General features: G+C 40.8%; 2 protein-coding genes across 2 annotated transcripts in view; both read right to left on the bottom strand.

The window, feature by feature from the left end:
• The window catches only part of LOC132886362 (uncharacterized), a 180230-nt gene that overhangs the window by 118165 nt on the left and 46246 nt on the right, over positions 1–15819 (bottom strand). Inside the window, exons 9-10 of the mRNA XM_060920924.1 lie at positions 14899–15072; positions 13961–14134 (exon numbers count right to left, since the gene is read on the bottom strand). Coding sequence (XP_060776907.1) covers positions 13961–14134; positions 14899–15072 — 348 coding nt within the window. The remainder of the gene's footprint in view (positions 1–13960; positions 14135–14898; positions 15073–15819) is intronic.
• Positions 2412–15819, bottom strand: part of LOC132886356 (NACHT, LRR and PYD domains-containing protein 3-like) — a 147502-nt gene continuing 134094 nt past the window's right edge. Inside the window, exons 16-21 of the transcript XR_009654683.1 lie at positions 5307–5377; positions 4979–5196; positions 3758–4017; positions 3385–3495; positions 2877–3302; positions 2412–2472 (exon numbers count right to left, since the gene is read on the bottom strand). The gene's annotated coding sequence lies outside the window, so the exon portion shown is untranslated. The remainder of the gene's footprint in view (positions 2473–2876; positions 3303–3384; positions 3496–3757; positions 4018–4978; positions 5197–5306; positions 5378–15819) is intronic.

The following is a 15819-nucleotide window of genomic DNA, read 5'->3' as shown; positions in this document are numbered from 1 at the left end:
TGGGTTAATTCACTGGTTTAGACTGCTTTATGAAAGAAGAGATACATTATGTACCATTACATCATGCATCAGGATTATAATCTTGTGAAAGAAGAGACATTTCTGGTCAAAATAACCTTCATTAAACAGAGAGCAGAAAGTGAGTGAAGATAAATCTCAAGGATTTAACTAACCACAACAAGTAGCTGTCAGAACTGCCTGGACCAGTTTTAAGCATGACAAACAGCTACAGTGGTGCTTGAAAGTTTGTGTACCCTTTAGAATTTTCTATATTTCTGCATAAATATGACCTAAAACATCATCAGATTTTCACACAAGTCCTAAAAGTAGATAAAGAGAACCCAGTTAAACAAATGAGGCAAAAATATTATACTTGGTCATTTATTTATTGAGGAAAATGATCCAAATATTACATATCTGTGAGTGGCAAAAGTATGTGACCCTTTGCTTTCAGTCTCTGGTGTGACCCCCTTGTGCTGCAATAACTGCAACTAAGGAGGAATTTTAGCCCGTTCCTCCATACAGAACAGCTTCAACTCTGGGATGTTGGTGGGTTTCCTCACATGAACTGCTCGCTTCAGCTCCTTCCACGACATTTTGATTGGATTAAGGTCAGGACTTTGACTTGGCCATTCCAAAACTTTATTCTTCTTTAACCATTCTTTGGTAGAACGACTTGTGTACTTAGGGTCGTTGTCTTGCTGCATGACCCACCTTCTCTTGAGATTCAGTTCATGGACAGATGTCCTGACATTTTCCTTTAGAATTCACTGGTATAATTCCTTGTTCCATCAACGTTGGCAAGCTGTCCTGGCCCAGATGCAGAAAAACAGGCCCAAACCATGATACTACAACCACCATTTTCACAGATGGGGTAAGGTTCTTATGCTGGAATGCAGTGTTTTCCTTTCTCCAAACATAATGCTTCTCATTTAAACTAAAAAGTTCTATTTTGGTCTCATCCATCCACAAAACATTTTTCCAATAGCCTTCTGGCTTGTCCACGTGAGCTTTAGCAAACTGCAGACGAGCAGCAATGTTCTTTTTGGAGAGCAGTGGCTTTCTCCTTGCAATCCTGCCATGCACACAATTGTTGTTCAGTGTTCTCCTGATGTTGGACTCATGAACATTTAACATTAGCCAATGCAAGAGAGGCCTTCAGTTGCTTAGAAGTTACCCTGGGGCCCTTTGTGACCTCGCCGGCTATTCCACGCCTTGCTTTATGATCATTGCCTTGCTTTATTCATAACTCATCGCCTTGTTGAGTTATCTTTATTGGTCAACCACTCCTGGGGAGGGTAACGATGGTCTTGAATTTTCTCCATTTGTACACAATCTGTCTGACTGTGGATCGGTGGAGTCCAAACTCTTTAGAGACGGTTTTGTAACCTTTTCCAGCCTGATGAGCATCAACAATGCTTTTTCTGAGGTCCTCAGAAATCTCCTTTGTTTGTACCATGATACATTTCCACAAACATGTGTTGTGAAGATCAGACTTTGATAGATCCCTGTTCTTTAAAGAAAACAGGGTGCTCACTCTCACCTGATTGTCATCCCATTGATTGAAAACACCTGACTCTAATTTCACCTTCAAATTCACTGCTGGCAGCACGGTGGTGTAGTGGTTAGCGCTGTCGCCTCACAACAAGAAGGTCCGGGTTCGATCCCCGTGGCCGGCGAGGGCCTTTCTGTGCGGAGTTTGCATGTTCTCCCTGTGTCCGCGTGGGTTTCCTCCGGGTGCTCCGGTTTCCCCCAAAGACATGCAGGTTAGGTTAACTGGTGACTCTAAATTGAGCGTAGGTGTGAATGTGAGTGTGAATGGTTGTCTGTGTCTATGTGTCAGCCCTGTGATGACCTGGCAACTTGTCCAGGGTGAACCCCGCCTTTCACCCGTAGTCAACTGGGATAGGCTCCAGCTTGCCTGCGACCCTGTAGAAGGATAAAGCGGCTAGAGATAATGAGATGAGATGAGAAGGAGGTGTCACTGATGGATGGCCTTCAAAACATCATGGTTCATGAACAATAAGTTCCTGACCACAGGAACATTATAATTTTTTTTATTTATTATTATTATTTGTTGTTTTACTACAGTTTTCCATTGGCTAATAAAATTATTAATGAAAATGACATCATAACAATGGCTCATATCATTGAGTATAAAAAAACTGACACAATAAGTACTAATTTTTATCGTGACAGTGTTGGATTATTCAAATCCTGACTGCAGGTCATTCACTACAAGAAGCTCCTTCTCCTTCAGGACTTTATAGAATTCTGCTTTGGCAGCTCTTCCTCCTGAGTCGAGAAATCTGTACAATTTCCTCATTTTCTTCTGTGGTGTTCTCATCGAGGCAACAACACTGTACATTTAATTGGTGATGATTTTCTTGGTGAGTAGAGCGTCTGCTATTTCCAGTACTGATGCAACTCTCTGTATGAGCGTGTCTCTGTATTTATCTACAAATTCAACACCTAAAATAGAGAGAAACATTAACTTATAACAATGTACACCGCAGGACTCTTTCAACAGAATTCATCCCAAGTTCATCATAAGGACATTTATTTTGACAAATCAAAAGAATTTAAGATCAATAAATTTCATACTAATGTCAGGATCATGGAATGGAAATTATTAATATTTCTAACAATATTTGACAATATTTCATGAGTTTGTTAAAATAGATTCAAATGTTTGAGAACGCACAATGCATAAAGAGTTTGCGGGGTGAGAACTTGTTTCGTGTTTTTCAATCTAATAAATTGCGCTCAAGGAAGCAAAAACAAAATCTAATGTTGCAATGCCCACTTTCTTCTTCTGGAAAAGAGCGTATGAAGTTTAAAGATAAATTATGCAAAGTTCAGTCAGAAAATCTTACCTTTATCCATTACAACTGGAGCTGCTTCTCGACTATTCACTGAGGAAACATGACAAAAAAAATTCACTGCTACAAAACTATAATGTTTCCTGAAGTCATATCATAGTAAAGCCAACCAAGAATGACATGCATATGAGCATCCCAGGCCTTATCAATCAGTGGTGAAGGTGAGTGTGAACCTGGAAGGTTTGGAGTGGGAACGTTCTGGGTTGACTGTGGCAGGATGAAAGCTATGCTTACCCTTTCAGTCAAATTAGAAAACAAAAATGAACTCTTGGTACCTGGAAGAAAGACCTGACAAGGCTCCCACACCTCCTCACCAATTTCATTTGAAAGACCTAATGTGAGGACTTCAACCTCCGTCTTAAGGATCACCTCAAATGTGATGTGATAGTTGGGTCCATAGTCACAGAGAAATTTCTTAACCTAAAAATAACAAAGCTAGCTGAATGCACGATTTCAATGTGTTAATAAATCTTATTTCTCCACAAATGAAACTGTAGTTTACCTTTGGCTGGGATACATGAGGTTCACAGAGTGGTCTGTATTTTTTACCAGGTGTCAGTTCACATATGGAGCTGCAAGGAATGTATGTGCTGCACTGGTGTTGTTTCCGCACCTTCATGGTCATTGAAGAACATTCAAGAAAAATACTGAAGTGAACTTGATTAAAAAAGCTTCATTTCAGTGAACTTTAAATTAATAAATGAAAAAAGAAAAGAAGATCAAAAATGTCTGATCATCGATAGTTTGGTAGAAATTGTGTTCATCATAAAGAAAAGAAAAACTGAAACTTCACGTGAACACCATCTGGAATAAATTGAATGCTAATGCTAAAATGCTAATTAAAATAAGTTGATAAAGGTGGGTTTGTAGATTACCTCTTCAACTGGCACATTTCCGGGCAACAAGTGAATATCCAGTTTTCTCCTCCTTTCCTTCTTTCCAATCATTTCTTTGTAGAAGAGAAGGATTTGGGCACTGATGGGTTTTCCCCCAAAGATTCTTTTTATAATCAGGCCAAACAAGGAGAGACCTTGGACTTCCAAGATCACATGTGTGTTTGTTATTTCCAGGGGCTGAATGATCTCCACATTACCCTCAATGAAATGTGCCACAGCCAGTTTGATCTGATTGTGATCTAGAACATAAGCAGTGGTGCTGAGAAGGAACCGAGAGGTAAAAGCCAAGATCCAGCAGACAAACCCAAACATCTTTATCCAAGTTATTTTTTAAATTATTGTGGTGTGTATGGTGCCATTAGATCCTCCGATGAGCAAAAACATCATGACCACTAACAGAGAAAGTAAATGCTGTTGATTATGTTAAGGTCAGGGATATATTACACAATGAGTGAACAGTCTGGTCTCATGGTCAGCATGTTGAAGGTGAGAGAAATTGTAAGGTGTAAAGACCTGAGTGATTTTGACAATAGTCAGATCTTTGGAGCTAGATGGTCAGAGCATCTCCAATATAATGAGGCTTGTGGGGTGCATGTGGCCAGAAGTGGTGTGAACATCCTGAGAGTGGTCTGAGGAGGGATGAACCAGCAACAGGTTGCTGGGCACCCAAGGCTCATTGATGCCTGAGGGCAACAAAGGCTATTCCATCCAGTCCAAACCAACAGATGGGCTACTGTGGCATAAGTCACAGAATATTTTAATGATGGCTCCTGAAGGAACGTGTCACAACACCCTGCTGTGTATGGGGCTGCATAGCTTCAGACCTGCCAGAGTACCCGTGCTCAGCCCTGTCCTCTGGTAAAAGCACCCACAATAAGCACACAATCACCAGAACTGGACCTTGGGCCAACAGAAGATGGTCTTCCCATTTTCTTTGACATCACATGGCTTTGGCAGCATATTATTGGTCATAATGTTTTGGATCATTGGCATATTTTACAATATTGTTTATTGATGACATTACAAGTGCACACGTATGACTTTAAAGATGAATAAGTAAAAAAAACAGGCTTCCCACTTTTTATGGATATGTTTCAGTTGGATTACTGTTTCACTCTCATTTCACGTTATTCTCACAGAGAACTCTGCATTTCTCTTTGATTATATTGATGATAAACATGGAACTCAAAATGATCTCACCTGTTTGTATCTCGCAGTGTGGGAAATGCAGATAAAGAATTGAACCTTCAGAGCAGTTGATGTTGTACAGGGGTCCTGCAGGCTGGAATTGGCCCAGGCCCTGCAACTGACCGTTATCCCAGGACACGACTGTGTACAGCACTTCCCCATTCTCTTTCATCTCAAAGCCAAGGTTGGTCAATTTGCAGTGAAACTGACCAGCACGAGAACAACGAAATCTGCAGAGTAAAATACAGAAAGGACAGTAAAAACTTAATCTGTCTTGCTTCTTAACATCAATAATTCAGCAGATTTTTGTGAAGGGCAGAATAAAATATGCCTGAGGTACCTGTATGCACCGCCGTCATCACCGTGTTTCACTAATTCAGGGATGAATACCTCTGTGATGACTGAATGCTTCTGAACAGGAGAAAACAGTCATAATAAATTTACACATTATACAGAGATGAATAATTATTCTGTGGTGCCAGTGAACCTACATATATGAAGACTCAAAAATAGTACAGTTGAGACCAAAAGTTTACATACAGGCAAATATCAATGTTATTTCCAAAGGAGATCATTTCAAAATCGTAGCTCAGAAAAGCTTTTATTTCCTGTATCAGATTTTCAGTGAGTCAGAATTTTATTACACTTTTTACACTTAATTACCATTTGGTGGCATTGCCTTTTAATTGCTTGAACTTGGATCAAATGCTTTGGGGTCATTCCATGTCAATTCACACACCCTCCCCAGTGACACCTCTTCAATTTGCCTGATATTTATTTTATTAGTGCCTTATGATTTCAAATGAAAGAATCCAAAATTTTAGCTTCCTAGCTGGAACGGTTTTTGAATTTTGGCCCTTCAAAGTTTGGGTGCCACGCCCACTTTTGGGGTCCGGGAATTGTACAATTAATTTGCAAGCATTTTTGGAGGCCCATATCTTTTGTTCTAAGGGGAATATAGACCTGTAAATTGCTATATCTATGTATTCTGGCCCTGTCTATCTGATTCTGCACCTAAAAATAGCACAAGTTTACTAACTTTAGAGATATTAACCCCTTAAAAGTGGATTTTTTTAATGACACATTTTTTTTTTACATTTCAGGGGTCCATATCTTGGCAAGTTTTTGTGTTGATAGGGTTTAAACTGATTTATCATCATATTTGGGAACTCTACTGTGTACTTGGAGAGTTTCAGGGCACTCAGAGCTTTGGTGGGGGTACAGGAGGGCCCCAAATATGGCTTTGGGACAAAATTACCATTTGGTACGTCCTACTTCAGGCCATTAGTTGGCCATGTGGGCACATGATGACTGGAATGAGCCTTTAACCCTCTCAACAGACACCTTTTATCAAACTTTTAAGCCAATAAAAACTTTGATTATCCAACTCCTTCAATATAAACTAAGCATTTGTATATGGTACTGTTTTTGCATATTTTCTGAAAAATCCGAAAAGTCCGGAAAGTAGGTCAACTATTGTTTTAACTGTCAATTCAAATCAAAAGGTACTAAAACACATTCAAATTATAAAATAGTAAGATTAAAACAAGGATAATATCACTGAACACATATATATTTGAATATATAAACTGACAGTTTACATTTATTAACCCTTTGCACACTGTACACACACACGTAACTTAAACTACACTTACTTAAGAATAAATTAGTCATGTGATCAGATCAGACAATTTTAATGAGGCATGGACGCCATTTACTGCTGTCAAATAAATGTAGGCACAATGCAAAACGATTCAATTCAATATAAAACCATAACCAGGCTTGCTGACTGACACTGACAGTTAAGCATGAATGTACTTTGGAAGAAGCATCTCAATTCTTTCTACATCAACTGCAACAAGTTTATAACGCCGAGCACTACGAACTTGAATCTCTGGCGCATTTACATGACATATAATGTCTTGAAATGGCACCCAGCATGGTGGATTTTGGCGGTTTTCAGCAGGCCAAGACAGAGTCGTGTTTGACCGTTTCATGAAATGACAACATACATCATTGTGTTCATCAGAACGGTCGACAATGTTTGCCACATACCAGTTGTTGTCATACACACAAGCAATATATTGCCCAGGCTGATATGAACTGAAATCCTCTGCACCATCACAAGCATGACTTGGGGTTGCAGTAGAATCAGTACCATCAGTGGCACCCACCGACACAATGGAAAATGTCAAGTCCTGAGAAATCCTCCGTATCTCCAGTTTTCCACTGGAAATAGGTATGAAGCTGTGATGAGACCGAGTACCAGATATTGCCTTGGCTGATGAATACCTGCCCTCAAGTTTGAACTCTTTCTCATGAAGAAAGATACCCTCGCTGGTAACAAATAAGAATTTCACATTCTCAATATGTTTGCTTGCCCATTGATACATCTGTTCAGCAGTGAGAATGTGATCATCATCAGTGGCCTGCAGACTTGCTCGGGCAACCAGGCGCTTCACAGTGCCACCAATACCATCACATGGGCTCTTGCCATGCGATGTGGCAAAAAAAAATGCCATTCAGCCTTCACACCAAAATCCTTTTCATGGTTGCACAAGTTCAAAAAGTCTAGGTTTAACTTCCAGATCGGATGTCAGAACAAATGTAGTAAAGCAACCAGGATGTTTTTCTTGGGATCATCCCCTTGTTTGCATCTTTCCCTTTCCTGTTTGAAAGATGCATTTAACTATTAGGTGTATAGTGGTCAGAGTTTGGTTGGATACAGGGAAAGGTGTCAAATGTAAAAAAAAAAAATCAGCATCGTGAAACAGCCGGGAAAGGGTTTATCCCTTGTAATTGTCAATATAACTAATGGGGTATTGGGTATAAATAATCTTCCCATAGATTAAAATCAGTATATGGCTGTGCTTTTACGACCTTAAACATGAATAGGCAGTCAAAACAACAGTTGACCTACTTTCCGGACTTAGGATTTTTCAGAAAATATGCAAAAATAGTATCATAAACAAATTCTTAGTTTATATTGAAGGAGTTGGATAATCAAAGTTTTTATAGGCTTAAAAGTTTGATAAAAGGTGTCTGGTGAGAGGGTTAAAGGTTCATTCCAGTCATCATGTGCCCACATGGCCAACTAATGGCCTGAAGTAGGGTGTACCAAATGGTAATTTTGTCCCGAAGCCATATTTGGGGCCCTCCTGTACCCCCACCAAAGCTCGGAGTGCCCTGAAACTCTCTAAGTACACAGTAGAGTTCCCAAATATGATGATTAATCAGTTGAAACCCCATCAACATAAAAACTTTCCAAGATATGGACCCCAAAATTGTCAAAAATATTGTGTCATTAAAAAATCCACTTTTAACCCTTTGGTGACTGACCCCTTGAAAATGGTTCCTCCAGGAACCATGACGTTTCAGTTGTCAAGACAACGGAAAAACTAAAATACAAATACAAATACAAGAGCATTTTGTTTTGTGCACAAGAGCATTGTGACGTATCTTTCTGTTTTTGTATTTTAGTTTTTCCGTTGTCTTGACAACTGAAACGTCATCGTTCCTGGAGGAACCATTTTCAAGGGGTCAGTCACCAAAGGGTTAAGGGATTAATATCTCTAAAGTTAGTAAACCTGTGCTATTTTTAGGTGCAGAATCTGATAGACAGGGCCAGAATACATAGATATAGCAATTTACAGGTCTATATCCCCTTTAGAACAAAAGATATGGGCCTCCAAAAATCTCAGGATGGTATTCTTCTTTTTAAAAGCGTCGTCATTTTCCATCCATAGAGAGTGCTGATTTAATCCAGCCAACCAGTATTTTCAGTTTGTTTGTTTGTTTCACCTACACCATACTGCTAAACTGTATTTGAAGAAACTGTGGGTGGTAAAAAGAGCAACTGGACTTGCTTGAAGATTCTTGAAGACGTTTCACCTCTCATCCGAAAGGCTTCTGTCTGTCTAAGAGGGAGTATCAGGTATTTATCCTGTCATGGGTGAAAAGCAATCCGAAGGTGTTGTTGAGTCATCCTGTTGGTGTGGGTCACTGGGGCTGGGTGTGAACGGCCTAGAGTGTTGTTGGGGTGATCAATGGGTTGTTGGTCCTCTCTGTCCTCCTGTGAGTCACTGAAAACAGTTTTGGTGTGCATTCAGTTGTCTGGGAAGTATGCCAAGGACTGCATTGTAGGTGGCCGATAAATGATGTCTTAGACCCCCACCTCTGTTCAGTGATGGCCGTTCCAGGTTAACAAAAATGGCTTCTTTAACTCCTCGCTCATACCAATGATCTTCTCTGGCTAAAATGCATACGTTGCAATCCTGGAATGAGTGTCCTTTATTGTTAAAATGAAGATAGACCGCAGAGTCCTGACCTGAGGAACTGGCTCTCCTGTGTTGAGCCATGCGCCTGTGAAGCGGTTGTTTTGTTTCCTCAATATATGTGTCCGTGCATTCCTCACTGCACTGAATTGCATACACTACGTTGTCCTGTTTGTGTCTGGCTATTCTGTCCTTAGGGTGGACCAGTTTCTGCTTCAGGGTTTTACTGGGAATGAAATGTACCGGAATGCTGTGTTTGTAGAAGATCCTCCGGAGTTTCTCAGATAGACCAGAAATGTAGGGAATGACAATGTTCTTGTGTTTGTTTCTGTTATCCTCCTTGTCCGTTATGTTCCTTTTTCTGCTCTTGAAAAAAGCCCAGTTGGGATACCCGCAGTTCTGAAGTGCTTTCTTGATGTGATTCTGCTCCTTCTCTTTTCCCTCTATCATTAAAGAAGCCATTTTTGTTAACCTGGAACAGCCATCACTGAACAGAGGTGGGGGTCTAAGACATCATTTATCAGCCACCTACAATGCAGTCCTTGGCATACTTCCCAGTCAACTGAATGCACACCAAAACCCAGCTGTTTTCAGTGACTCACAGGAGGACAGAGAGAACCAACAATCCATTGATCACCCTAACGAGACTCTAGACCGTTCACACCCAGCCCCCAGTGACCCACACCAACAGGATGACTCAACGACACCTTAGGATTGCTTTTCACCTATGAGAGGATAAATACCTGATACTCTCTATTAGTCAGACAGAACTGAAGAAGCCTTTCAGATGAGAGGTGAAATGTCTTCAAGAATCTTCAAGCAAGTCCAGTTGCTCTTTTTACCACACACAGTTTACTATGACCTGGATAACTGAGAATCTTCACAGACATGTATTTGAAGAACACGACAGCACCTGCTCTCTGTTCTCCTGCTGCAACTTCTGGTTTTGTTCACTGTTTCAAAACAGATACACAAGATTATAATTATTGACAGGTCCATAAATATTTGGAAAGTGAAAGTCTTATTTTACTGTGATTTTAGCTATCTACCACAATGTATAGGATTTTAAATTAAAAATGAAGCTCAAAGTGCAGATTTTCAGCTTTAATTTGAGGATATTTCCATCCAAATCAAGTGAAGAATGGAGGAATTGCAGCATTTAGCATGATTTTGTGTGTGTGTGTGTGTGTGGCGGCACGGTGGTGTAGTGGTTAGCGCTGTCACCTCACAGCAAGAAGGTCCTGGGTTCGAGCCCCGGGGCCGGCGAGGGCCTTTCTGTGTGGAGTTTGCATGTTCTCCCCGTGTCCGCGTGGGTTTCCTCCGGGTGCTCCGGTTTCCCCCACAGTCCAAAGACATGCAGGTTAGGTTAACTGGTGACTCTAAATTGAGCGTAGGTGTGAATGTGAGTGTGAATGGTTGTCTGTGTCTATGTGTCAGCCCTGTGATGACCTGGCGACTTGTCCAGGGTGTACCCCGCCTTTCGCCCATAGTCAGCTGGGATAGGATCCAGCTTGCCTGCGACCCTGTAGAAGGATAAAGCGGCTACAGATAATGAGATGAGGTGTGTGTGTGTGTCTGGCTACCTGTTGTGAAGGGACTTTTCTTCACTAGGGAAAGAATTCTATCATCCACCAGTTGTTTTTGAAGGTCTTCCAGGCCTTTTGGTGTCCCTGAGCTCACAAATGCATTGCTTCTTCTTAGAATGTACATATAGTTGATTTGGCCACACTTAATATTTTGCCATCACGCTGATGGGTTTATTTAGATTTTTCAGATTAATGATGACTTGGACTTTAGAATGATCCCCTGCTTCACTGGCAGTGACAGCTCTCTGGACTTCATATTAAGAGTTCACACCAACAGACTCCAAATACAAATCCCACACTTGAAATCAGCTCTGCATCTTTGATCTGCTTACCTGTAAGTGAACTAATGGGGGAATAAGACACATCTGGCCATGCATCAGCGGAGCAGCCAACTGTCCAATACTTTTGGTCCATTAAAAAAAATGGGCCGGGGTGTCGGCACCATCCACAAAGTGCTGTAATTCCTTCAACATTCACCAGATTTGGTTGTAAATACATTCAAATGAAAGCTGGAAGTCTGCACTTTGAAGCCATATTCATTACTAAAATCCACCTTCAATACACTGTGGGATCAATAATTTTGTCATTGTCTGAATATTTATGGACCTGACTGTATATCATCAAATGAAATGTATGTTCGAAGAAATATTTATTGGAAATGAGAGGATTAATTCCTCACTGCTGTTTGTTGGTTTTCTGGTGTCTGGGTTGTTCATCAGAATCCTGAAGCTCTTCTTCATCTGGACACCTGCTCAGAGAATCAAACACTTGCATGAGCACACATACACACATTCTCACACACACACTCTCTCTCTCACACACACACACACACATGCATGTGCTCTCTCTTTCTCACACACACACACACACACACACACACACAAAACAATGATAAATATTTCATAAAATAGAATAATTAACAGTTTTTGAGGACTCAGTGTGTTTATATAGAGAGGCAGATGACAAACACATAGCAGGTGTGCAAACACAGCATGGAGAGAATGGGGAAAAATGCAGAGCAGAGCGCAAGGCACAGGTCAGGATCTGGAAGTTCCGGACTGGATCAGGACATTGCCATTGAACATGTAGGCAAAGCCCAGGCCTTTTGAAGTAATGTGTTCTGGACAGATGAATCAAATGTACAGTTGTTTGGCCACAGTAAGAGTACACGTGTGGCGCAGACCAAAGATGACTTTTCAGCAGAAGAACCTCATACCAACTATAAAGCATGGTGGTGGAAATGTTCTGGTTTGGGGTTGCTTTGCTGCCTGAGGGACTGGGAAGCTTGCATTCATTGATTCAATTATTAATTCATATCAAAGAGTGTTTGAAGATAATGTGAGGCCATTTGTTCAAAAGTTGAAGATGAACCTGAGGTGGACCTTTCAACAAGATGGTGATCCTGAGCACATGAACAAATCCACCAAGGAACAGCTCAAAAAGAAGAAATGGAGTGTTATGGAACGACCTCGTCAAAGCCCAGATTTGAACCCCATTGAAATGTTGTGGGGAGCTTTGAAAATGGCAATTGATGCAAGAAAACCTTCAAACATCTTGTACCTACAGGAATTTTGCCGAAAGAGTGGTCAAACTTTCAGCAAGCCAAAGTCAGAGACTGGTGGACAATTATACAAAACACAGACAAGTTGTTATTTCTGTTAAAGGGAGCAATACTAGATTCTGAAGCCAAGGATGTACTTACTTTCTCCACTGAATAATATTACAGCTATTAATATTTTTTTTGTCTCCGTGCTTCCACGGAAGGCAGTCGCATTCTGCTCTCCCTCCTTTTTTTCCCTGCTTGTGCTTCTGTGTTTTTTCTCGTCTGCTGTACTTTTTGAAGAGACTCTTCCTGCATTACTTTCTAAACTAAAAAGCATGGAATTGATAAACTGGTCTCCTAACGAAATTGACACAGTTTTGGGTTCGGGGGAACCCGTTTGTCCTGCCGGAACGTTTGCGGCTGGTTACACGATGGACGTGTGGGAGTGGTGGCGGGTCGTGTGCCTGGTGATTCTTTCTGTGGAGGACATTGAAGATATCTACCTATTCGGAACCATGATTACAGGACTTTTGCTGATTGGATTAGGCATTGCCCTGGTATATCGAGGAAATCAGACAACGGTGACAGCTGTTCAAAGCCCCACACAGCTGCCCGATATGATTGGAGTGGTAGGCAAAGCTGTTGGCACTTGGACTGTGGACATTCAGAACTTTAACCACAAAATGGTTGTTATCTCGGAGCAGCTTTCAGCTTTGCAAGGAATACGTTTTTCGGAGATCAATTTGAATAGAATGGACAGATATGGACGAGCAGTGAGGACGTGCAAAGACTGCGTCTGGAAAGACCAAACAATTCATATCTTATCGACATTCGGCGCCCTGAGACAGCACCGGCCTTGTCAGGCCGTTGCTGAGAAAACATTTCCCCCTGAAGGTCACTGCCGGGAGACACTCTCATTCCACGCATTCCTCTCTAACTCTCCGCGGTCGCCATTTTTACCCCCTGTGTGACAAGCGGGTGCGTGACCAGCGCCTTCATGGCTGCAGGAGTGGACGGCTGCTTGCTTGCGCTGGATTACCTCCTCCCCCCACCCCTGATTCCCCCCCCCACCCCTGATTCCCCCCCTCAAGTCCCGTGTTTAAAGTGTACCTGTGTTGTAGTTGTGCTTATGCAAAGGGTTTTTTTTAAATGTTCCCACACTGTACTCCTGACAAGAGCATAGTGGGGGGGTGTTCTTTTTTTCATTATCTCTCCTCATGTTGTGTTTCCTTTTTATCTTTATCCCTGTCTTCCTGTCCTGTCTACCCTATGTCAATTGTATGTTGTATACTGTATGTACGGACAGGTTGACGGCTAATTTCACTGGTACATGTGACTAGTGATAATAAAGGGCATCATCATTTTTGCTGAATAAATGACTGAAAGAGCTCATTTTCCCTTGTTTTGTTCATCACCTTTACCTGTAGACACTGTATCAAAAGGGTGAAATGTTTAAATACACTGACAAAAGTCTCCAATTTCCATGGGATTCACTTATTTTTTCACATGACCCATAGATAGATTAGAGCTCATATTATCTTTTGCTTACTGAAGGTAAGATTAGTGTTTGGGTTCGCGTGCGTGTGTGTACCTCAGTGTCTCCAGTGTACAGTGTGGATTCTCCAGACCAGCAGAGAGCAGCTTCACTCCTGAATCCTGCAGGTTATTGTCCCTCAGGTCCAGTTCTCTCAGTCTGGAGGAGTTTGAGCTGAGAACTGAGGACAGAACTCTACAGCTTTCCTCTGTCAGATTACACCCACGCAGACTGGAAGAGAAATGATGAAATCTGTGAATATCTGATGGATAAATGAGGTGTGTTCCATCAGTTGTGGAATAAAGTGTCTCCCTGAACACAAGGTTCTGATGTCAGAAGAAAAATATAAAATAAAGAGACTGTGTTTGAACTTGGACAGATCCACCTGTCTCAGCTCATAGGAGATGATGGATTTAACTACATTTTTTATAATCTATTTATAGATGATATTTTTAATCTATTTTTATAATCTACTTTATTGTGTTATTCTTAGACCTCATTTATTTTTACCTCTATTTTATCTGTTTATTCTAATTATTTTATTTTTATCTTATTTAACTATATACCTTTTTTTTATCACACTGCCCATTAACTTTGATATTATTGGTTTTATATCCAACTTTGATTTTATGATTTCATGATCAATTTTACTATTTTTGACTGATTTTACGATCTTGTGTTTGATTTTCATGATTCTATTTGGTTTTATGTCTTTCGTCTTGCCTCATTATTTCTTTCCTTCGATTCTTCTTATTCGGTCAATCATGTATTTAACTGCATTTGTCTCAACTGTAAAGCGCTTTGGGTCACCTGCTGTTTTTAAATGTGCTGGAGAAATAAAGTGACTTGACATGAGTGTGGAGAGAGAAAGTAAGATTGGGCCTTGGATATAATTTTACTGGGATAAAAGTCACAAATAAAGAGACAATCAATTCTGTTTGGAATTATCAACTATAAAGTGATGATATGAGTCCTGTGTGTGTGTGTGTGTGTGCCTCAGTGTCTCCAGTGTACAGTGTGGATTCTCCAGTCCAGCAGAGAGCAGCTTCACTCCTGAATCCTGCAGGTTATTGGCACTCAGGTTCAGTTCTCTCAGTCTGGAGGAGTTTGAGCTGAGAACTGAGGACAGAACTCTACAGCTTTCCTCTGTCAGATTACACCCACTCAGACTGGAAGAGAAACGATGGAATTTGTGAATATCTGATGAGTAAATGTAGCCATCTGAATCAGTTTCTGAGCAGAAGGGGACGTTGTAAGAATAGCAGGGGAAGAGGGGCCCGACAGTGAGGAGCGCGGTGCAGGGGTTTGTGTTCTTGGGCGGGGGAGTCTCCCCTCCGGGACACTTTATACTTAAAATTGTGCATTCTGGTGCATTTTAACTGCAGTGAAGCAGCTTTAGTACACTGCAATTTTCAGATAATTTTTCTGAAAATCTGTCACTTTTCAATTTTGATTAAAAAAATTACTGGTTTCAGGTCAACAAGGTATTTTAAATTTAACTTAAGAGCAATTATCTGTGTTCTTTGAAGTTTGCTCTGGTTTAATGTTGGTATTCATCGGTCCCAGCAGACAAAATTTTAAAATGGTGTTTGGAGCATTATTTTTCACTTATCAAGAAAACAAAAAGCAAATAAACACACAAAGTTCAAGTCATTAACAGTTTTTGAGATGTGAGGTTTCGGAAAACCCAAAATTCGGCGGTCATCAGAGCTAAAATGCACATTTTGTAACTCCATATCTGCAAAAGTAAAGGCTGCACAGACCTTTCAAAGCTTGTTAGCAGCATCACCTCCTGCCAGTGTGAACTCTTTGCAATTTTGTGCCTCTGTCTTGAATCATGAACAAATGCAAGGGCTTTTAAAAGTGCATGAAGCACTCTTTCATCTCTTTGGGAAACAGGCAGAATCAGCTCTGGC

This window comes from Neoarius graeffei, chromosome 5, assembly GCF_027579695.1.
Source record: "Neoarius graeffei isolate fNeoGra1 chromosome 5, fNeoGra1.pri, whole genome shotgun sequence".
Classification (NCBI taxonomy): domain Eukaryota; kingdom Metazoa; phylum Chordata; class Actinopteri; order Siluriformes; family Ariidae; genus Neoarius; species Neoarius graeffei.
Note: the sequence above shows the minus strand (reverse complement) of the source record. Positions and strands in the feature narration are given on the sequence as shown.